Source organism: Leptonychotes weddellii, chromosome 6 (assembly GCF_054177405.1).
Source record: "Leptonychotes weddellii isolate Sample4059 chromosome 6, ASM5417740v2, whole genome shotgun sequence".
Classification (NCBI taxonomy): Eukaryota; Metazoa; Chordata; class Mammalia; order Carnivora; family Phocidae; genus Leptonychotes; species Leptonychotes weddellii.
The window spans coordinates 81,932,967-81,958,108 of record NC_138374.1 but is presented as its reverse complement, the minus strand read 5'-3'; the positions used below and the strand labels follow the sequence as shown (position 1 = coordinate 81,958,108).

The following is a 25,142-nucleotide window of genomic DNA, read 5'->3' as shown; positions in this document are numbered from 1 at the left end:
ATATGTTAAAAAAAAAAAAGAAGAAGATAGCATGAAGGGAAAATTGGAGGGGGGGAAATCAGAGGGGGAGACGAACCATGAGAGACTATGGACTCTGAGAAATAAACTGAGGGTTCTAGAGGGGAGGGGGGCGGGGGGATGGTTTAGTCTGGTGATGGGTGTTAAAGAGGGCATGTACTGAATGGAGCACTGGGTGTTATACGCAAACAATGAATCATGGAACACTACATCAAAAACTAATGATGTAATGTATGGTGATTAACAGAACATAATAAAAAAAACTAATGATGTAATATATAGTGACTAACATAACATAATAAAATAAAATTAAAAAAAAAAATAAGTCCAGGGGCGCCTGGGTGGCTCAGTCATTAAACGTCTGCCTTCGGCTCAGGTCATGATCCCAGGGTCCTGGGATCGAGCCCCGCATCGGGCTCCCTGCTCAGTGGGAAGCCTGCTTCTCCCTCTCCCACTCCCCCTGCTTGTGTTCCCTCTCTCGCTGTGTCTCTCTCTGTCAAATAAATAAATAAAATCTTTAAAAAAAAAAAAAATAAGTCCAGGCGTGGGAGTGGAATGGGGTATTATTTTAAATAAAATGAGGGGTGAACCTCACCAAACAATATAAAGGAACATTAAATATTAGAATTAAGAATACTCTGTAGCAATGTGGAAAATTTTTCGTATCTTATCAAATGAAAAAAAGATATAAAATAGGATGTCTGCTCTGGTTCAAGTATTTAAGTATATACATATATACATAAAATATAAAAAGTGAAAACAGTTGTTTGTGGATAATTTTAATATTATTTTACGGCATTATTTATTCTGAGCATAATTATGTTTTCAGTTTAAAACAAGAAAAACGTTTGGGCGCCTGGGTGGCTCAGTTGGTTAAGCATCTGACTATTGGTTTCGGCTCGGGTCATGATCTCAGGGTTGTGAGACTGAGCCCCAAGTCGGGCTCCACGCTCAGCAGGGAGTCTGCCTGAGAGTCTCTCCCCCTACCCCTCCCCCTCTCTCAAATAAATGAATCTTAAAAAAAGAGAGAGAAAAATATTTAAGGTTCCCTAAGGCTAATTTGAAGTTGAATGAAATGTGTGATGAGGATACAGATAGAACTCACGTTTGCTCTGGAAGAATCTTATTTGGGGCACAGCTGAGGAAGAATCTTCTACTAAGGCGACCAATAAAAATTACATATTTTCAAGGAGATGAAAGTTACGTTGTTCAGGATGCCGAGAACAGTGGCTGTGCATGTGCGAGCATGGAAACAATGGCAAGTTTCACATGTCTTCATAATTATCTCATTCAGATTTGGCATGTGAACTTATTTTTTTAAGATTGACTAAAATAAAATGTACTGACATATCTTCCTGCAGACGATATTTTTCTTCTGTGTTCAAGAGATGACAACTAATCACACAAGATGTGACTTGGTATCTATGGTAGCTCAGTTCCCCAAAGATGCAGAACGACAGGTGGCAGCCATTGCCAGACAGCGTCTTCTGAGGATTCCAGGAGCTTTCGCTTAGACTCCATGCGGGCTGTTCATGTGTTCCTCTGGAAATGTTTCTGTGGCACGGCCAGAGCATGGCAGCCCAGGACTGGCTCATTCCCTCTGGTGGGGATTCAGGATTTCTAGGCACTGAGCAATCACCCTCTCGTCAACGGCAGACGTGAAGCGCAAATGTCCTGAGTGTCTTGCATTCTTCTCTCCAGCATGTCACTTCTCATGAAGGAAAATCCCAGCAGTCACAAAGCTTTCCAAGTGTAGGCAAGAGCTCAATGGTATTTACTCAGATTTTCTTTTTCATTCTTTCTTTCTTCCTTTTTTTTTTTTTTAATAATCACACTAGAGCTAAAGAAAAAAAAAACATTATATAATGAACAGGCCCCACTGGATAGCCAAATAGTCTATGATAATGTAATCTTGCTTGAAAATGTTCGAGTTTCTTGAAAAACACACTCAGAGGTAAAATAACGCAGCTAGCTGGCCTGTGGGCGATACATTGACTAGTTTTGACTAGGGAAGGGGAGAGGGATGCCCCATATACTGTTTTCCCTCCCAGGGAAACCGGTCTCCCTCCGGGTTACTGCCTCCTGGGGGCTGTCCCAGTTTTGTTTTGGCTGGTGGTCAGGGTGCTCTCAGTTGTTTCAACATAGCATGGAATACTGTCAAGATAAATGTCTCTGGAACCAAATGGGTCCCCATCCTGGGTCCTCAGTGACCTTGTACAAGTTACTCTACTTCTCAGTCCTTCAGGTTTCTTGTAAGATAGCAGGACCACTTCACAGGGTTTCTGGAAAATGGGTTAATTCATGCCACCTGACATATAATACCTGTCCATACATAGAAACTCATATTTCTCTTTTCTCACAGGTGCTGTTTTGGTTACAGAATGCACACATGCATTATTGCTCACTTGACCCTCCAGAGAGGTATTGTAATCATCAATATATAGAGCAGGGGGCCTTCATCTGTTCGGGCTGCCATACCAAATTACCCTAGACTGGGTGGTTTCTAAACATCAGAAATTTATTTCTCGCAGTTCTGGAGGCTGGAAGTCCAAGATCAGAGCGCCAGTGGGGTCAGGTTCTGGTGAGAGCCCTCTTCTGGGCTGCAGGCTGCCCACTTCCTGTTGTGTCCTCATGTGACAGGAAGAGGGCACAGGAGCTCCCTGGGGTCTCTTTCATAAGAGCACTAGCTCCATTCATGAGGCTCCACCCCCCATACTTCCCAAAGGCTCTGCTTCCAAGTACCACCACTTTGGGATCAGGGTGTAACGTGTGAATGTGAGGGGCTCAGGGGTAGGATATGGGTCTCCTTCTGATGTTCTCCTGCTACACTCTTCTTCACTAGGCTCATGCAACAGAGGCCCAGCTGTCTCTATAGCCACATAATATGAACCCATAGTACAAAATTTATAAGGTGCACAAAAGGTAAACCATAAAAGAGTAAGGCTTTGTCCCCCCTCTGTTCCCCAGGCACTCCATTTCTCTCCCCAGTGTTGACTCTTTCTCAAGTGAATATTTAGATGGAGTAGTCTTCTCTGGCAAGTCTTTGCCAGTAGGTGATCTGAGGCAATATGAATTTTAGGCTAGAAACAATATGTATTGTATGTTCACGTCTGGGAAACAGAAAAAGGTTGATGTAGATGATGAGGCACTTACAAAATCACTGGAAGGACAATGAGAAGCAGACTCTGGAGAAGGCCTCCAGGAACTCCTGGAGCACCTTCACAAAACTGACCCATCATGGGAGCAGCTACCTGGGCCCCACTCAGGAAGCTCTTTCCAGAACCTCCTCCCAAAGCTTCCACCACCGCCTCTGCAGGGCTGTGCTCCACGCACCCAAAGGCAGCATTTGAACATGGGAAGGTGGGGTTCAGCCACTGCCTTCAATGCACTTGCTTCTTGACACCCAGTGCTGCAGAAACTCACCATACCACAGCTTCTGGCCTTGCCTGTCAGTAGAAAAGGTCCACGCAGCAGGCAGAGGACTCGGTCTTGTTTCTGCCTTCTGAGTCTCAATCCAGCCTGTGTGATTGGAAGAGTCTAATTCCTATCCAGAGCACAAGGTGCCAGAGAGTCGGGGCGTGTAACACCGAGCCTGCAAGCTTGTGCAGTAGGAAGGCACTCTAATCAGGTGAGAACCGGCACAGTAGTTTCTATTCATATTTTAATTTTTTAAGATTAATTTACTTATTTTAGAGGGAGAGCACACAAAAGCAGGGGGAGGGGCAGAGGGAGACAAGCAGACTCCCCACTGGGCAAGGAGCCCCATGTGGGGCTCAGTCTCACGACCCTGAGATCATGACCTGAGCCAAATCCAAGTGTCGGACACTTAACCAACTGAGCCACCCAGGCACTCTGGTAGTTTCTATTTTTAAAGAAAAGTGTATCTGTATGTATTGGCTTATGCTTTCCACTTTTTTTTTTCCCTTTACAAGTTTATGTCCTTCCCTAAGTGGTCTAGCAAAAGCCATGGCTAGTCTATTTACTCTTCAGTTTTCTTACTGTTATTTCTTTCAAGACAGACTTGGTGGCACTAGATAGCTCCCGCGTGGAAATGGATTGTGTGTAGAGTATGTTCACACAATACGCAATATACTATGTAGTGTATGTAAATTTCCATTATCAACCTTCACTCTGTAATATTTTTTAGACTCCCATCCACCATGGCTGCCATCCGGCTTCGAGAATTTATTGACCGCCACCCAGTGGTCCCATCCAGGTAATGTCCATCCAGATGCAGGTGCCATCCAGAACTGCAGTGGGGCAGATGGACATCTGGGGGGCAAACTTGCTCACCTGCTGCTCTCTGATTGACAGACAACTGCTCCCAGAGGTTCCAGTGACGTTTCTTTGTTAAAACAAAGTTAAAAAAAGGGGAAAGTTAAAAAAAAAAAAAAATCCCACACTCATGGCAAAATCCAAGCAAACAGGCAACTCCAAACTCCCCAAAGATTGGAAGGATATTGGTTTTTGCTTGGGAAGGGCATCAGCAAGAAGTATGAGGAGCCTCAGCCCACATTTTAGTGGGGGCCCCTTTACTCTGCTTGGTATCAAACAGACTCCTTCATGCTTCTGCTATATGGGAGATGGTTGCACAGATTGAAACTAAGTAGGATTTTTACTCTTCCTCCAAATTCATAGATGGCCCAAGACTAACAAGTCCTAGATGTATTTTCCTGTGCTAAATTCATCTTGCTGAGAGATATTGGATAATAATCTATAGACCCTAACCTCACCTTCCTTTCACCACTGGCTGTGGGGTGTGCGGAGGTTTAAAACCTATGAAATTTGGGCAGGAACCCTCACATAGCAAGTGATTTTGGGGTCAGCCTCTTTGGGTTCATGGTTTCGAGTAAGCCTTATGTTTATTTTAGTATCTAGTTATTTTTAACAATGTTTAGTCAACAAAGATAAGTCCTTCTGCTTCCAGAAATTACTGAAGGAGGGGTGGGGAAAGGATGCTGTGTTCTTACACACTTTGAGTCCTCTTTCAGAGAAACTACAGTCTACCCTTGCTTCCGGGAAACCTGCATGAGGAGGAACTGGAGGGATGGGTTCCCATATTTCCTGATTTCTGCCTCCCCACAAGCCCCTGGTCTTTCTGAGTGTGTTTGAGATCTGTCTTGTCCACTGTCGGGTTATTTAACTGTGGGTCATCTCCTGGGCAAAATGGAAACAAACCTCCCTCAGTTGCTGCTGCCTGGAGTTCTGTGGAACCAAGTCGGAGTCACGGGGCCTGGCCTAAGCCAGCCCATGGGGAGCCTGAGGGTTTAGGTGGAACGCTGTGCAGCAAGCACGGGATCCATGACGTCCTAAAGCAGGGCTGGATTCTGTTCTCTGTGCTCATCCATCAGAGTCCCACGAGGAGGCAGGCCGCCTGAACTAGGCTGGGGCCCCAGCCTCCCCACCATACTCACTGTGGAGCTGGTCCTCATCTACTTGATGCCTTTCCTGCCTCTGCAACAGTAGGGGGGCCAACCCCTCAGAGGTTCCTCAGTGGTACCTCCAGGCTGTATCTCCCACACTCTGCTGCCTCGCCCCACTCACCTATAGCAACTACCCACTCATGTCCTCCTCCTGCCCATTCTCCAGCACACGTTCCATAAAACGTAAATTGGATCAAAGCCCTCAGTTGCATAAAACCCTGTAATCACTGCATGTTTCACAAAATCTAAACTCTGCTGGGGCCTATAAGGCCCTGCAGGAACTGGCCCTGCCCCGGCTTCGGTCTCCTCCCTCCCACTGTCTTTCCTTTGTTCCTCCAACAGGCCAGTCTCACTCACACCCAGTGCATTTTTGCTCATTTCGTTTTCACAACAGCTGTGAGGTCTAGAAGATAAACTGAGGCACAGAGTAGTTAAGTGACTGTCCCATGATCCCACAGCTAGTAAGGAATTGGCAGAGGTAGGATTTGAACCCACGAATCTGGCCCCAACATCTGTGCTCTTGATTCCTACACTTGGCTACATATCCGGGGAGGCCCCTGGGGTGGGCTCACTTGCCTCCCTCCGCCCACCATTGTCACCTCCGCGGAGCCAACTGCCACATGTAGTAGTTCCTCTGTGCACATTTGTGAACGTGAATGAATCAGTGACTATCTTGTCACAGATTGGTGTCCTGCTGCCTGGCAGTCCCTGTGGAGGCCTGACCTCCCCCTTCTGCTCAGACAATATCCGGTCCCTCCTTATGCGCCCAAACCTTGGGGCCTCGTGAGGGAAAATGGAATCACACATTGGCAGGGGCGCTTGATAAAATTAAATATTCAAGGGTTCACACAGCTCCCCTAAGAATTGTATCAGAGGCAAATGTGACCTGCTGTCACCCCCAAGCGACAGGCCTGTCACTCAGATAGACTGAGGGCCGGGTTGTTTTGCAGAGCACCGGATGCTCCTGAAAAGATTGCTTCATGTGGAGTAGTCACAGTGTGGTGTGGAAGAGAAAAGATGTGGAATTTCTGTCAGACTTAAGATGGATTTTTAAAACACTGCCTGAAGTGGTCTCTCGGAGACCCAGGGGCAGCTGTGGGGGGCAGCTTTTTATGCCCAGAGCTATGGCAACCCTACCACAGATCACCAAGTATGTTCACCCCAACTCGTTGACTCATGGAGTCATTCCGGGGGGCGATGGTGTGCCCCCCACTTTACTGACAGGGGAACCTGAGGCTCCCCTCTTCCTTAAGGGGATAATGGGTCTGGGAGATGGCAGAGCAGGCATGGAGGGGTCCCATCCTCTGTGCTGACTAGCTCATGTCCTCACTAAGTGACTCATTCCCCCGAGCCTGTTCCTGACTGGCCCAGCACTTACTCACTGTGTATGATGAGTCAGTGCCTGAATGTGGTTTTCTCTACCAGATTGTGAACCCTTGGGTAGAAGATAGTATTTATCATCACTGTGTCCCTAGCACCTGGCCCACGACAGCCACCGTAGAACCTTCAATGGGGACTCGGCTCACTGAATGGAAGGCCACTCCCAGCTAACATGGCTGCGCTATTCCTTCTCCTCTTCCTCTGGTGCATGGCATCTACTTCCTGTCTGCCAGTGAGAGAATCCCAGAGTTCCTATAAAAATAGCACTGAACTCTTCTGAAAAAAAGCCATCCTGCGTACACAGAGATGACTCCAGATGCACCGCAGAGTTCAGAGAATAGGGTTTGATCCATGGCTCTGGCGTTTACCAGCCAGGTGATGTTTGGAGAGCCCACTTGACTTCTCTGAGCCTCGGTCTCATGTTCTGTAACAGGGTGTTCATAATATTTACCTGGCAAGGTGACTGGGAATTAGATGAGATCACCCTCCTAAAGCCTGAGGCCCAACAGAGATGTAACAAAGGACAGCAGAGTCACCTAGGAGCATGGGCCACCTCCAGCCATGGGGCCAGGCTCTTGAGGGAAGAACCCTCCTGGCCTCCCCTGTGCATACTGAATTTTGTCCGTGGCTAAGCCCAGATTTCTGCTCCAGCGACATGCACTCTCCCAGGTGACAGGTTTGCTCTTGTCTGGACAAAACACATCACCTCAAAGAGCCAAGCTGTCAGGCAGGGACTGGTAAACAATGTGTGGGGAAATCAGACAAAGCAGGACTCCTGCTCCCACCCGAGAAGGAAAGACCTTCCTACAACTCATTCAGGAATTTTGCAAGCCAAGTTAACGGATGGGTCTGAGCAGAGCCCCAATAGGGGTCCTCAGCCAGGTCTGCACCCAAGGCCCTCAGGAGAGGCCTCTGGGAACACTGGTCGACAAGCCAGGTTAGGCACTGCCCCCCATTAACCTCCTGACTGGGAGCTTTCTCCTGTTTGAGCTGAAGTTAGGCCACATGGGGAGCTTGGAAAGTCTACCCAAAGAGTTGGAGACAAAATGCACCATTCTTTCCCCAGAACTTTCTACTTCTCCACCCAGCCCTTCTTCCCTCCAATGCCTGCTCACACACTTTCCCTTCCTCTCCCAGCTCCTGGGCCAAAACCTACCAAGAGAGACTCCCCAGGGATGGTGAGGAGGGTGTGTTACCCAGTCCTGGTAAAGAAAGGCTTCTCCATTCTCAAAACAGCTTTTGCAGACTGTGTCTAAGGACCAGTGCTTAGATTACTCACTTGTATTCAGCAGGCATTGGTTATATGCATGCTAGGGAAGAATCCATGGTCAAGACTCAGCCTACTGAAAATGGCACAGCAACTGTGAGAAACCAGTGTGGATTTGGAACCCCACTGGGGTTATTAACAAAGCATAAAATGACCCTAGGGTAATCTCTCCAAGGTAGCACTTCAGAAACGGGATGGATGCCCAAGAAAGTCCCACTCCAGGCACTCAGAAATGTCATTTTTTCCCTATTATTGTGCCAGTTCCTCTCTCACCACATGACTTAATCCCTGCTGTTATGTACTCTTCAGGGCTCAGTCATATTATCCTAGCCACAGGGCAAGCCCAGACAGCCTGTGGTTTTCTGAAAATCAGAGCTCCCCAAGGTCCTGTTTGCCTAGACAGACAGACCCACCCTGTTCACAGCGCTCGCCTTTCACACTCGTTGGACAGTGAGGTTCCCACCGGCCCCCACACACTCTGCTCTGATCCCAACTCTGGGATCAGAGGAAAAATGTCTTGGCTTCTAAAATTCCCCTCACCTAGAATCTCTTCCCCATCCTATTTGCCTGCCCCAATCCTAGGCACCCCTCCCTTGTCTGTGCCCCCACTGACACTTTATTCAGATCACTATTTCAGCACATAAAGAGCATTGTAAGGGTGAGCAGTGATTCCTAGTCAGCTCTGTATCTGCAGAACCCAGAGCGTGCAGGCCCAGTATGTGCATTCAGTAAATTCTGGTTGGCTGGCAGCCGTGGGTCAGGCTTTTGTTCATCACCCAACACAGATTTGGCGAGCTACTTCATACAAAACTATTTACCCCTTTGGACTGACTCTTCCCTTGGACTGCTGATGGCACCTACTGAGTGCTCAGAATCTGTGAAAGGTCCCCAAAGACCTACATATCACAAACTCTCTAAAGTCATCCTCCCCACATGGTCACCTGTGTCCCCTCAGTCTCCTGAGATTCAAATGGCAGCCTTCTTCCTTATGTCTGAAGCCCAAGGGCAAGCCTGTCCTTGTCTTGGACACCTCCCTCTCAGCTTCAACCTTTTCTCCCACAGTGTCCTTGGTCCTGTCCAGCCACCTTCCCACCACACAGCTCAGAGCTTCTCCATGTCCCACATTAAATGACTACAATTACCTCCTGGCCAATCTCTGTACTTCTCATCAGACTGTCCTCCACATTGTTATCCACACTGCCACTGGCAAAGATCTTTCTAGAATAAAAATTGCCCTAAGTCATTAACCTTCTTAAAAATGCTACTAAGATTCCCTGTCACCTACGTAAGTGGTTCTCAACCTTTCAAGACACAACGTTCCCTTTATTTATAACAAATATTTTGTAATGTTCCTAACTGCTCTTCCAAAATAAAATCTGCAAATAACATAATCCAACTATACATAATTCTAATATAACCACATAACTCAGTGACTATAATCTGAAAGGAAAATGAATTGATTATAAAATAAGATGTCTTTCAAAAGGTGAGGTCTGGGCACCACCGCGCCCTCACCGAGCCTCACCTTGCCTCTCCCCAGCTCTGGGGTTCAGCTGTTTGCCCTGTCTCACCTTCACACCCAGAAACACTTCTTACCCGCTTTGTGCCTCAAAACCTCCTCAAAGCCCAACCTTCCCCAGCAGGGCTAGGCTTCCTCCTCCAGCCCACAAGCGCCCTGTGCCCCATCCTAGTGCCTATTCATTTCTTGCCCCATACACTTAATCAACGCAGTTTAAAAAAACAAAAACAAAAAATTTATGAAAGTTTGTAAACCTACCCAAAGTAGGAAAAAACAGTATAAGGAACCCCCATTTATCCATTTTCACATTTTGACGATTATCAGCATTTGCCCCCATGGTCTTATATATCCTCTTATTTCTTTTTCTGATATTTTGAACCTAATACCTGACACGTCGAGTATTTCCTTATGAATCTTGAGAACCAAATCCTGGAAAACGGGTAACAGAAGATGCTCCTGTCAAGAAATTCCACGGGTTTAGGGACCAAGGGCAAAGTGCGTGGATATTTTATTAGGACCACAGCTGCACTCTTCTGTAAAGAACTAATTGTAGTAATTGCTTTTTTTCCTTTTATCACCTTCTTACTTTCTCCACTAGTATATTCATCACTCATCAAGGAAAGGACGTCCAAGGATGCTACCCCGGGCAGGTGGCAAGAGTCCATTCTGATTCTAGTGTGAAGAGACCTCCCAGGTGAGACACCTTCCCAAATCTTCATTTTCAAAAATTTCACTAAAGTGAGAAGCACAAGTGGAAAAAAAAAATGGGAGTCACAATTTGTAGTCATAATAATAATAACAATAAATAATAATAATAATAATTGTTATTTAATAGATTCAAAAAGTTCAGAAGGAAATACACCGAACTGTTAACAATGGCTTTTTCTGAATGGTAAGATGGTGGTATTTGTATTTTTATTTTTTAACTTTTTCTCCATTTTCCAGATTTTCTCTAATGAACATACATTACTTTTATAATCAACAATAAATATAGAATGTTATGAAATCATCAAAGAAATTTAAGAAACACCATGAGCTCAGAGTTTCACCTTGTACAAAAAACTTACCCTTCCTGAGACTCAGTTTCCCTCTCAGGAAAATTGTGAATTTGGCCTAAACGGTTCTGCATTTCCGGATATGATTTTTAACAAGAAGAAAAGGAAAAAACAAAAAAACAGTCACTTGGATGTTATTTTCTAGTTTGGGGAGGCTAGAAACCACAGTAGTTAGGAGCTGCAATTTGAGTTAACTTTTGAAATGGCTGATCTTGGGCAAGTTTAAATCCTCCTCTGGGAATCAGTTGCCTTATCTGTTAAATAAAATATTGTCATAAAATTCCAGAACATAGCAAGCACTTGAAATATGAGTGCTATTATTTTGACTTCATCATCTAATGTATTTTACAAATTTCTTCAGTTAATTGCCTTTGATATAGTCAACTCCTCATTATCCTCATGCAAAGAAAAAGGAGCCATGGCGTCTACAAAGCAGCACAGAGTCTTAATTTAATAGACGATTAAACTAGAAGTAGCGTTAGAGGTCATTCTGATCCAGTTAAGTGAGTAAGACGCAGCCCAGAGAAGTGACATGTCTTGCCCGAGGTACAGTTGGTTGGTGTGAAAGCTGGTACTTGGAACTATACACATTTTCTGATTCTCAGTTCAAGGCCCTTTGTTCTAATTCAGATACACAGTATGTTAAACTCTCGTCGGGGCTGGCCCCATCCCCAGGCACTCTCCCCATGTGCTCTGTGGGTTCTGACGACCACCCGACTCCAACACCCAGTCCGTGAATGTCAGTCCTCTTCCTCACAGGACAGCTCAGGCAAAGGGAACCTGGACTCTATTTCTACTTGACTCTGGCAAGACTAGCGCCTGCCCAAGATCAGCCTTCAGGGGAAAACTTAGTGCAGATGCCAGTCAGTGACTTTAGTAAGCTTCTAGTTAAAAATAAGAAGGAAAAGACAAGCCCCTGAGCACTCCCCGCCCCCCCCCCAAAAAAACAGGAAATAAGGCAGTTCTTGGGACAAATCCTAACTTCAGTTTTTGTAGTTGTAGTATAACTTGATAGGTGTCTCTGGCATAACTTCCCCAGATATATTCCTCTACCAACTTAACGATTCCAGTATTAGAATCCGATCCTTTGAATGAAAGTCTTGTCTTCAGGATACTGATGTATTACTTAAAAATGGCGACTATTCTGGTTCCATAGAAACACCCAAGGCAAAGGCAGAGTGGGTGACCAGTCCTGCAGGGGTAAATCTAGGGACAATCACCAAGATGCGGTTCAGAAGCCACAGCTCTCGGTGGCACAGAAGTGACCAGACGTCAGGGATGGTTACACAGAACCCAACCTCACAAAAGACTGACCTGTTCATCAGGCAGCTAATGTTTGATTGACAGGGAAGTAGGGGGGGCATGCTTTTGTAGGGAAAGGAGTGCTCCTGCCCACCATTTAAGGTGCCCACTTTACAAGACCAAGTGCCTATTAAGCATGAAATAAGAGCAGGTAGAAGTGGGTGGGAATTTTCGGTGCTTCTCCAAGCTTATGCTCCGCGGAGCACCATCCACCCACCAGCCTTTCCCACCCCTCCCCCGACCAGTACCACATTCACACCGTCACATTCTCGCCCTTACTTTTTTCTGAACTTCAGGCAGAACCTATTCATTTCTGCTAAACAGTCTTCAAAGAAGGCCCATTATAATCAAGTTTTTACCCAAATATGGAATCACAATACATTATGATTATATAGTTTCAGTCACCTCGTTTAAGTGTGATTAATCATGGTGATCCCATCAAGTAAGACTACATCCTACTATTAAATGATGGGGTTTAGATGTTCCTAAATGTCACCCAACATCTAATATTTTTCACACCTAGAGCCGCTCACTTCATATATTTTAAGTTTAAAAATACCCATGTTGGGTAGAGCGTGTGACTCTTGGTCTCTGGGTCGTGAGTTCAAGTCCCACATTGGGAGTAGAGATTTAAAAAAAGTAAAATAAAGCAAAATTTAAAAATATGCATGTTTATTACAACATTCAGAAAACATTAATAAAAAAAGAAATGAAATTACCCATAATGTCATCACTCAGAGATAGATAATCATGCAGAACATTCCAGATCTACACAAAATGGAATGAAGAGTATTTTGAAACCCTTTTTTATCCCCCCCAAGTTTATTGAGATAGTGTCGACATATAACATTGTATTTGTTTAGGGTGCACAACATAATGATTTAATATATGTACATATTGTGAAATGATTACTACAATAAGTTTAGTTAATATCTATCACCTGATATAGTTGCAAATTTTTTCACTAATGATGAGACTTTTGAGATCTACTATCTTTGCACCTTTCAAATATACAATATAGTATAATTAACTATAATCACCATATAGGACATTACATTTCCAGAACTTATTTATCTGGAAGTTTGTCCCTTTCGACCTCTTTCACCCATTTTCCCCATCCCCCAATTCTGCCTCGGGCAATCACCATTCTGTTCTCTTTTTCTATGCGTTTGGTTTTTTTATATTCCACATGTAAGTGAGATCATACAGTACTCGTCTTTCTCTATCTGACATTTCATTTAGCACAATACCCTCAAGGTGCATCCATGTTGCAACAAATGGCAGGTTTTCCTTCTTTTCATGGCCGAATAGTATTCCATTTTATATACATGTACAATATCTCCATCCATTCATCCATCAATGAACACTTAGATTGTTTCTCTGTCTTGGCCATTGCAAATAATGCTGCAATGAACGTGGGGGTGCAGCTATCTCTTTGAGATAGGGATTTCATTTTCTTCTGATAAATACCCAGAAGTGGAATTGCTAGATCATATGGTAGTTCTATTTTTAATGTTTTGAGGAACCCACATACTGTTTTCCACAGTGGCTACATCAGTTTGCATTCCCAACGGTGCACAAGGGTTCCTTTTTCTTGCCAACACTTCTTATCTCTTGCCATTTTGATAATAGCCATTCTAACAGGTGTGAGCTGATAGCTCATTGTGGTTTCACTTTGCATTTCCCTGACAATTAGTGACTTGGAGCACTCCTCATGAACCTGTTTGCCCTCCGTATGTCTTCTTTGGAAAAAAAGGTCTATTCAGATTCTCTGCCCATTTTTTAATCAGATTGTTTTTTTGCTATTGAGTTGAAGGAGTTATTTATGTATTTTGGATATTAACTCCTTATCAGGTAATATGATTGGCAAATATTTTCTCCCTTTCTGCAGGTTGTCTTATTTTGTTGGCTTCCTTTACTGTGCAATAAAAGCTTTTTAGTTTGATGTAATACCATTTATTTTTGTTTTTGTTGCCTTTCCTTTTGGTGTCAAATCCAAAAATAATCCTTGCCAAGACTGATGTTAAGGAATTTACTCCCTGTGTTTTCTTCTAGGAGTTTTATGGTTTTAGGTTTTAGGTCTTACCTTCATGTCTTTAACCTATTTTAAGTTGATCTTTGTGTATGTTATAAGATAGTTTTATCTGTTGCATGTGGCTTTCCAGTTTCCCAATACTACTTATTGAAGAAACTATCCTTTCCCCATTGTATATTTTTGGTTCCTTTGTCATAAATTAATTGACCACATAGATGCGGGTTTATTTCTGTGTTCACTATACGGTTCTGTTGATCTATGTGTCTATTTTTATGCCAACAGTATACTGTTTTTGATTACTATAGTTTATAATATGAAATCAGGAATCATGATTTCTCCCCTTTGTTCTTCTTTCTCAAGACTGCTTTAGCTATTTGAGGTCTTTTGTGGGTCCATATAAATTTTAGGATTCTTTGTTCTAGTTCTATGAAAAATGTCTGAAATTTTGATAGGGATTGCATTGAAAATGTAGGTTGCTTTGATAGTATGACCATTTTAGCAATATTAATTCTTCCAATTCGTGAGCACAGAATATCTTCCCATTTATTTGTGTTTTCTCCCATTTCTTTTATCAATGTCTTAGAGTTTTCAAAGTATACGTCTTTCATCTCCTTGGTTAAATTTACTCCTAAGTATTTTATTGTTTTGATGTACTTGTAAATGAGTTTGTTGTCTTAATTTCTCTGATAGTTCCTTTTTAGTGCATAGAAATGCAATAAATTTTTGTATATTGATTTTGCAACTTTACTGAATTCCTTTATTAGTTCTAAGAGGTTTTTTGTGGAGTCTGTAGGGTTTTCCACATACAGATCATGTTATTTGCAAATAGAGACAGTTTTACTTCTTATTTTCCTATTTGGATACCTTTTATTTCTTTTCCTTGCCTAGTTGCTGGACGGGACTTCCAATACTATGTTGAATAAAAGTGGTGAGAGTGAGCATTCTTGTCTTATTCCTGATCTTAGAGGAAAAGCTTACAGCTTTCCACCTTTGAGTATGATGTTAGCTGTGAGCTTGTCATATATGGCCTTTTATTATGCTGAAATATGTTCCCTTGATACCCACATTGTTAACAGTTTTTTATCATGAATAGATGTTGAATTTTGTCAAATGCTTTTTTGCATCTATTGAGATGATTGTATGATTTTTATACTTCAATTTGTTAATGTGGCTTATTTTGTTGATTGATTTGCTGATGTTGAACCTTCTTTGCAGCCCTGGAATAAATCCCACTTGATCATGGTGTATGATCCTTTTAATGTATTATTGAATTCAGTTTGATAATATTTTGTTGATTGAAACCTTGTTTTGTATGAGTTTTCTGAAGATAATTCACATTCCATACAACTCATCGGTTTAAAGTGTTCAATTCAACTCAAACCTTTTTTTAAACCTAATTCTGTATTGCAGACTTTTTCCCATCTCAAAATTCATAATTCTACAGCATCACTTTTAGTGGTGGTGGGGCATTCTTGTATATGACCATATCATTTTCTAAATAATCCCCCCTTTTTTTACGTGAAGATTGTATCCACTCTTTTATTATCATAAAATATTTTGGTGAGCATTCTAGGAGCTAGGTCTTTGTTGATATCCCTAATTTCTGGAGTTGCTGCAACAAGGTATATGCATTTTTTAAAGATATCAGTCCTCATCACCAAAGTATTCTCCAACAAGTTGTCCAGTGAATATGTACTCCCACAAGTGCATGAAGATATTCCCCCATTACATTTTGATTCTTCTTTATTTTTACCTTCAGAGGGTAGTTATCTCAGTGGAGGTACAGGAAAGTTACAACTGATTTCAGGTTCATCCAACACCAGTTCGCACCATAGGGGTGAGTCTGGTCAAAAGAAAGTATCAGTTCCTTGAGGGAACCAAACGTCCATAGAAAAATTACAATGGGAAAGGGCATTGGGAGATCTGGAGTACAGGAAGTCGCCACGCATGAGCAGACCCAGCAGAAGGTTTGATGCAGGTCACCTTCTGCAACCTGTGATTGGGGAGGAGGAGGGATGCTAAAGTGGGGGAGCAGGGGACTGGAATCCCTGAGCCACCTACTGAAAACTGTTGAGCTGACCCTTGAGAGCTATGGAGTCTTGCCAATAGTATCTTGGTTGCCTCCTGATCACTTCCAGAGAATAGATCTCAGCTGATGAGAACATGGAATGCTTTTCTTCTACTGGGTGTCAGCAAGCTCTTTCTATTTTCATTTAGACCTCTCATAGACTTGACAATCCCACCCAAGAGAAAAAGTCAGTATCAGCCTCAACTAGACCAAGAAACTCTCATTCGATATATTTGTTTCCGAAGACATTCAAAGCCCACTGAACCATGGTATAAAGAAACCACCTACCAAAGAGACTATTCTCTGCCATTTTACAAGATTGGTAAGTTGGGTCAACTGCTCTTACTCTCTCAGATCAACCTTGCCTAGGATGAGCCTCTCTCATGCCTGCCATCAGGGACCAGTCAAGTTGAGGGAGGGTGTTCATGTGTATCTAGTGCAGGAAGAAGAATTTAGAGGCTGGCCCAAGGGCTGCTTCCTCCTCTCCTCTTTTTCCTAGTTCCCTATAGAATTCAAGGATAAAAATGCACAAATGTCCTTGGTAAGAAGCCGGCTCAAGTGTGACTACTTCTCATTGAGCCCCTTGTTACTCAACAGATTCCTTATTGTGCCTAAATGTATTGTTAAAGGAACTTTTTTCTTTCTTATTTTCCCATTTTAAATAGCTTTATGACAATTATTTGACATTTGGAGGCATGTTTCAAAAATTCTAATTTCCCTCTACGTTGCAACAATGTGTGAGTATGAAGGGCCAAGCCCCCCCATGTGACCTTGGGGGTACACACGTGGACACTGATGTAGACATTACTTGTATTCCTGTTGTCATTGATGCTTTGAATTTTAGCAAGTGGGAGGAGTTGCTGCATTGACAGACTTTCTAAGTGAGTAAACCCCACTATTTCTGGGGCTCTTACACTGAGGCAGATACATATTTTGTCCTCCTAAGAGCTCTTAGGTAAGTGTATTACTTTCCCATCTTACAATAAAGAAGATCAAGTTGCAGAGACAGTTAATTAAGCAGCCCCAGATCACGGTGTAGTAGGTAGGAGAAGCAGAATTCAGACCAAAGCTATTTGAGACATAGGATTCTGTGCTTGACCCTTAAGCCTTACTGTCTTTGTCACAGCTGAGAGTCACTTGCATTACTATTTATTTAATATTTTTCTTTCTTTTTGCTTGAATAAGAATAAGAAAATGAGTAGAGGGATGGTGGGGGGAGTGGCTGGGGGTGAGAAGGATCGGCCCTTCCTTCTGTTCTCCCCTGAAAAGAGCAGAAGCCCAGATGGAGTACTAGGCCAGGTCCCAAGGGAACCAGGAACAACAGCAAGGAAGATGAGAAGCCGATGGAACCGGGCAATCTCCAGACAGTGGAGCCATGGGGAGGGGGCAGTAGATGAAGCCAGATGGGCCAGATATGGGGGGAGGCATCTGGCATAAGAGGTTACCTACCAGCAGTGCAAAGCTGGGGTCTGGGAGGGGAGAGAAGGTTGGAGCTGAGAAGGCAGCTGAGGGGAAAGGAGTTGGTAGCTAAAATGAGCTCATTTAGGGAAGGAGGTGCCAGGAGGGAGTGAGGCATGGTGGAAGTTGGGGTATCCCAGGGGGCCCTGGGAGGTCTGTATTAAAAGGAGCCGGGGTGGGTGGGGGTGCAGGTTAGGGGCTGAAGGATGAGGCCTGGGGGAGACAGAAGCCAGCAGGGGCTGAGCAGCTGAAAAGAAGAGGTGGTCAGGAGGTGTCAGCAGGGCTCCTGTCCCCACAGAACCGGCTAAGCAGCTTGCCTTTTCAAAACTGACCAAGTATGAAGTCAGCTTCCCTCCCATGTGGGAATCTGGGTGGGCCTTGAGTTACCGAAGTGATAGTAAACAGGACCTTCTTTACAATTCCTCTGCTATGAGGGAATCCAGTTAGACACAAAAGGTTTTCTCCCTGGCTTGTTTTAGACAACAGGTCCTAAGTGTTTCCAAACCAAGAGAACGAGGTGAGTGTTTAGCAAAGCAGTTTGATATTTATCATCTCCTGTGCCCCTAACACTGTGCTGGGTGCCATGGGAGGAGGTGAACGCAAGTCCGGGCTCTGACCTCAGCCACGGGGAGTTCCCAGTCTGATCAGGAAGATGAAGCACCATCAGCCTATCAGTGAATGATTAAGAAGCAACTAACAGAGCAGGAAGATGGGTTCGAGAACATGCAGCCATGGGACCCAAGCTGGGCCCCGCTGGATGAGGTCTGAGGCAGAGAAGTGGTGCACACAGCAGACAGGGACATTGCAGCCAGGAGCATGGTGGCAGGGGGTGGGGTTGAGCCTTGTGGCGTGTAAGGGAGCAGGGAGCACTCCAGACGTGGAGGACGCTGGCCTGCCTGGGCCAGGCAGGAGGAGGAGGAAGTGGGGGTCACATGTGGTTGGCAGAGTAGAACAGAATGGCTAGAACTGAAGAGGCGCTCAGGGAGGGAGTCTGGAAAGTTGGATTTGGACAATCAGAGCCATCTTAGGACCCAGTCAAGGGAGAACCCAGGCGGCTTCAGAGACTGTCGGTCAGTCGGCCTGCTCAGGACAGGTTCAAGAAGACACGACTAGACTACATTGGCAGTCAGGCAGGATGGATTTGGAAGGGTGGGCAGGACTCAGGCCTTGGGGGGCCGCAGGCTTGCACATTCTAGCTCTGCAGTGTCAGGCAAGACACTCAGCTCCTCTGAACTTGTCTGTGCCTCAGCAAAGTGGAGATTCAAAGTCTATATTTTAGGATAGCTGTTAGGATTTAAAATATCTGTCCTGTGCCCAGAACTGTGCTAAGTGGTATGCACATGTGTGTACACACTCGTGGTTGCAATGAGTCTTAACAGCTCCCGTGAAGGAGGTATTATTATTTACTGCATGTAACAGAAGAGAAAACTGAGCCTTAGGGACTTTAGGAAACTTCCTCAAGCTGTTAAGTCATCAATCCAGGTCATCCAGATTTGTCACGTTCCCAACCCTTGCTCTTAAATTGAACTGAGACTTCATGGGAAGTGGAAAGGAGACTCATGTGGCATATCATTTGGAGTGGGAAAGGACAGTATTAAGAGAGAATTCATGAGAGTGAAATTAAAGCTCAGCCTTCCACTTCTACGGCAGGATTGTTGGTGCCTGTGATAGAGATAACAGTTTTCAGCAGAAGAGGTGTCAAGTTGGCATCTGTAGACAACTGAGAATAAGGTGCTGGAAAGTGCAGGCAGGAAACCTAAGACAGGAACAGGGTCAGATAGTCCCTTCCTCAGTGAGATTTGAAGTCTGACCAATTCAAGAGGTAATTTATGTTGAAATATTCACTGCTCCATTCATTGAACCACCGATTGAGTGTGTATTAGTTATCTCTTGTGGAGTAATGTATCATTCCAAAACCTAGTGACTTACAAGATAAATGATGATGATTTTTATCTTTTAGCTGGGCACTTCTGGCTCAAGGTACCAGCCAGATGTCAGCAAGTGCTGCATCATCTGAAGCCTTGACCGAGGCTGGAGGACCCACCTCCAAGGTGGCTCATTCACATGGGTGTCACTCACATGCTGGCTGGTGACAGGGGCCTCCATGCCTCTCCAAGTGGGCTCCCCACAGGGGTGTCAAGTGTCCTGCAAGCATGGCAGTTAGCTTGCCTAGAATGGGCAATCTGAGGCGAAGGGGGGAATTTCCAATGCCTTTTATGACCTAGGCACAGAAGTCACACACTGTCACTTCTAAGGTGTCCTACTGGTCACACATAGCCAGCTCTGAGGCAGTGTGCAAGGGCATTGCATAAGGCATGGATACCAGGGGGTGAGAATGACTGGGGTCCATCTTGGAAGCTGGCAACCATAAGATGATTCGCTCATTGACACCATCATGAACTAACTAGCCACTGTGCTGTCTGGTGGGGGTAGACAAGATACCTGCTCTCTCGGAGCTGACATCCTTTGGGGAGGGGGTGAGGTACAGAGCATAGCCAAGTACATTTTTTAAAAATTATAGGCTGTAGTAGTGCTGTAAGGGAAATAAGCAGGGTGATAAGTGTAGCTAAGGGAGGTTACTTTTAATAGTGCAGTCAAGGAAAACCTCTATACAATTTTAGCTGAGCCCTGGAAAATAGTAATGAGTCACATAAAGAGCATTTAAAGGAGCAGTAAGTGCAAAAACCTTGAAAGTGGAAAAGGCCTCAGCATGTCTGAGGAACAGAAAGGAGGCAACATAGCTGGTGTGTAGTCAGTGAGGGTAAGCGTGGTAAGATGCCTGGATTCCAGTCCAAGCACAAAGGGAAGATCTGGAAGGGTTCCAAAGAGAGGAGAAAGCTCTCATTTGTATTTTTAAAAGATCACTCTGGCTGCTGCTGAGACCCTGTTTGGAGGTGAACAGGAGGTAGGGCACAAAGACCAGTGAGGAAACTGTTTACTAGTTCAGAACAGAGACGATGGTGGCTTGGAGCAGCAGGGAAGATGAAAAAGAATGAATGGATTCCAGCGATATTTTGGAGATGACATCAGCTGGGCTTGGTGATAGATCTGCTGTCGAGAGCATTTTCATTCATTCATCTGTATTCTCTCAGTAAATAATTTGAGAGCCTACTTGTATGCCAGGCATTGTGCAAGGTTTTGGCAATATCACATCAAGCAAAATAGACACATTTCTACATTCAAGAAGCTTCAGTGGGGAACCAGGACAGAAATAAGCATAAAATTTCACCTGCCATAAATGCTATGAAGTAGAGTTTATGTGATGCTATAGGAGCACTTAACAAGTCAGAAAGGGACAACAGGTCTCTGAGGAAATGAGCTAGATGTTCACTAGGCAAGGAGTGGGGAAGAGCTTCGCAGAGAGTACAGCATGTGCAAACGCCCTGTGGTAGGGGCATGACATGTTTGAGGAACTAAAAAAAATAAGAAGAAGAATGTGCTAAAGCACAGAAATCAGGAAGGGTGGAGCAGGATGTGGCTCGAGAGATGTAACAAGGGGAGGGTTTACAGGTCATTTTCAGCTCTGGCACCTCTAGCCTGAGATTAATGGGAAACCATTGAGAAGTTTGAAGGAGGGTGGATGTGCCATGATTAAAAAGTGCATTTTGGAAAGATTGCTCTAACTGTGGAGAAGGAAAAGGAGGCAGGGTGGGGAGTCGGGTGGGGCAGAGATTGAATATGGTGAGTCAGGAGCCATGGCAGCAGTTAGGCTAAATGTTCTTAACCTCGGTGACATCACTTTTAGCAATCCAGATGCCCAGGACAGACCCAGACCAATCAAACCAGGATCTCCTGGTGGGAGGGGGTAGTCCCAAGCATCAGTAACTTAAAAAACTCCCCAGGTTATTCCACCGTGCAGCCAAGTTTAGGAAGCAGTGGTTTTGGCAAGTGATGATCGCTGGTAGCAGTAGAGAATTGGATGGATTTGCGAGATACTTGGTTGGCGATTATTTTGTAAACATCAATCAGGCAGGCAAAGCCTGGTCTGCAAGAGACCCAGCAGAGAGAGGTCATAAATCTGAGCACTGAGAGAGAACACAGCAGGGGCTGACTCAAGTGTTTGTTTGAATCAAGAAACTGACTCCTTGAAGGAGTCTTTGGGGGAAGGGCTTCTCACAAAATAAGATGGATAGGAAGTTGTGTATCAAGGTGTGGGGTTTTTTCTCTTGACCATTTGACCAGCCTTTGTGATCAGATTTTAAGGGCAGGGCTTATGTCTCGATTAGCACTGATTTGCATTTCATGTTCAGTTCTTATTTCTTTTTGGGAATTGGTGAGAAACATTAAATATAGATCATGATAGATCACAGTTATCACTCAAGAAATTCTTCTTCAGTAAAAATTCCTTCTCAGCACATAGGGGTTCATTCATTTATTTAGGAAACATTTATTAAGCACAGACTATGTGCAAGACACAGTGTAAGATATGAAGACTCCATCCTCAGAGAACTTACAGCTTAGGAGGATAGAATGGCCCCTCAGACAAAAGTTGCCCTTTTATTACTCACCCTGGAGCCAAATACTTAAAAGAACTCATTCTTCAAAAATAAAACATATGCTCTCAATAGCAGTGTGACCCTTAGACTCTCTGACCTTCAGTTCTCTCATCTGCAAAAAGGACTAAAAATAGTATCTACCTAACAAAACTGAGATATTCATATAAAGACTTCAGCATTCTGCTTGTATGTAACATTTATAAGCCTTCAAAGCTAAGTGATCAAAGAATCAGCATGTGCCATAATAAATACTTGTAAAAAACAAACAAACAAAACAAACAAAAAACCTAATGCAATGGAATTGTATCTTATACAGGGATTCAGTTCTAAAATCAGTGCATAAGGTAGTAATTACATATAATCAAAGTTGTCCTTGCAAATCTCTTAAATTGTTCAAAGTGATAATATTAAATGATATTAAATTATTAAAGTAGCTGGAATAAATGGGATTCAGCAAGTTGGTTACATTTTGTCTGTAGTTCTCAATTAATTATTCATTTTATTTTTACTAAATGATGACTTTCAAAGAAGTCACCCCACAATTCCACATGAACAATAATTTCACTTTATCAAATGGTAAGGAAATCCCAAAAATCATTTCACATGTCCTTTCCATAGTATTCCCCACCCCCAAATATGCATAGCATATTTCAGGCTTGATAGCATCCACTGTCTGTGGGCATGGAGACTCAGAAGGAATCCCCCAAAAGTTTGTTGAATTTACCTCATTAAATGAGTGGGTCATTCCACTCCACAGCAACTCTGACAGCAAGGATCACTAAGGCTGGTGAGTGGGATTCCTCACACTCCTTAACTGCTTAGATTTATTTCCCTGGAACACAATGTAACCCTCCAGAAGGTCAGAGTTGCTATTTTAACCCCACCATAAGCCTTGGAAAGTCAAATCGTTGCTTGTTTCAGACAGGTACACACTTTACTAAATTAGATTTAAAAAATCCTTCCAGGGATGGCATTTCTGGTCCTACTCCTGGGTTTGATGAAATGTTATCCATTCTTAATATCAAGAAATGTTTGTATCTTTCAATGCTATTGAAGTGCTGTGGCAGGTGGAGGAGAGCAGGGAAAAGATCAGGGACTTTGGGGCCAGATACTCCTGGGTCAGGTCCCCTCATAATCCTATGAACTTGGGCTAGTTCATTAATCTCTCTGAGATGGTGACACCATCAGTGAGTGAGCCTGTGAGGATTACTGTGGATATTAATATAAGTAAAGCACCGAACACTGTGCATAACGCTACACATAATATAATTGTGTTACGATGCTATCACCGAAACGCTGCTCTTTGGTTCATCAAGATGATTGACATATTTAACCTCCGGCTGTCCTCGAAAGCTCACCTTTGGACAAGCAGAACTGTCCATTATTGTAGATAAGAGGTTATAAAGTACAAGGGAACTCCAGTGGGTATGAATTTAGGGATGGTAACAACTGAAGTTTGACACAAACATCATACAATGTGGCCCGTAAATAATGTAGGGTTTAAATGGTTTGGGGGTCTAAAATTAGGATGTCAAAATGCAAATTTATATGATTGATTTAATTTCATTTACTTTTGGGCATAATAGAGCGATAGGCCTCTTGATCAGAGACTGAAACACAGAAATAACCTTTTGACAAGTCCTTTTCTCCCACATCTTTTACATATATTCTTTTGTCTTAAATCCGCCAAATTGTTTTGTTTTTGCACACAATTGTTGTTGACAGTATGTTAAAATTTAGGAGTAAATCGTCTTAAAATAAATCATTAATTTGTTTTAAATTCCAGATTGGGACCAGAAATTAGCCACAGTTTCATCAAATCCTAGACCACTAAATTCACTACCAGAGTTCTACTGTTGTGAAGAGAGGCAGCTTCGGAAGAAAACCTTTTAAGTTTAAAATAACCATGGCATTTGAACAAAACAACATTTGGAGTTCTTAGGTGACTCCTTTAGATTAAAATAATAACAGAACTACTTCTGATTTAAGTGTGTATCCAGATGGCTATAATCCTGAAATATTTACATGTTGCAAATTCTTTTCAGAATGAGGGTGATCAGCCTAGGGCAGGGAATCAAGAGTCAAGTTTAAGAGAACTTGTCATCTGTTCTCACATCAGCCCCAACACCAGTATCATTGCTGGTGCTGACAAACCATCTTACATTTAATCCAATTGTTGTACAGGAGACCGGGTAAGAATATAATCTACTCAATAACTGCATCACTCACTGTTGGAAAAAAAGAAGAAAAAGAAAAAGAAGAACCTGGGGATGTAGCCAAGAAGGAAGACTGCCAGCACAACAGACCCTACAGATGCTCTGGATGTGGAAAACCAGATATGTCTTAGGGCTGTAGTGAGCTATGAGACTGGTAAAAATCAAAAAGGATTAATTGAAAGTCTGTACACAGAGAGTTAATACCCTTATCTGAACAACTGGACATCAATTCCCCAGGCAAAAAGCTAGAGGGTCTTTTCTAAAGAAACGAATGATCCCAAAGAAAAGATTCCTACATTCTGACCCCTAGTAACCCCCCAACATACAAGTTGGTTCCCTACTCAACACCCCAAAGTGAAGCCTACCAGTTGAAAAACTTTATATGGAAAACTTTATATGGATAGAAAGGCAAAGAAGATTATTGTTTTAAAAGAGACACAGAGGGGCACCTGGGTGGCTCATTCGATTAAGTGTCTGACTCTTGGTTTCTGCTCAGGTCATGAGATCAAGCCCCGCATCAGGCTCCACACCCAGAGTGAAGTCTGCTTGAGATTCTTTCCCCCTTCTTTTCCCTTCCCCTCTGCTCCCCCTCTGCTCCTCCCCCTGCTTAAGTGCTCTCTCTCTCTCAAATAAAGTCTTTTTAAAAATAAAAATAAAAAAATAAGAGACATAGAATAATAAATCAGGGGGTCCATCATCTGACTAATAAGCATCCTAGAGACAGAACAGAGGAAATCATCAAAGGACCAGAAACCTCTCAAATGCAAGGGTCTATGCTGTGGCCTCACACATGAAAACACAGAAAATAAAAATAACCAACTTTCAGTTTCACTGATTTTCTCTGTTGCTTTCTAGTCTCTATTTTGTTCCTCTTCACTCTCATCTTTATTATTTCCTTCCTTTTA

General features: G+C 43.4%; 1 protein-coding gene across 1 annotated transcript; it reads left to right on the top strand.

Annotated features, from left to right (window-relative positions):
• Window positions 1-4,178: 4,178 nt before the first annotated feature.
• On the top strand, window positions 4,179-23,963 carry SPMIP3 (sperm microtubule inner protein 3). Its single transcript, XM_006746259.2, is given in 5 exon segments — window positions 4,179-4,234; window positions 10,206-10,301; window positions 16,217-16,389; window positions 23,808-23,889; window positions 23,891-23,963. Coding segments are annotated over 5 exon segments (480 nt in total).
• The last annotated feature ends 1,179 nt before the right edge of the window (window positions 23,964-25,142 follow it).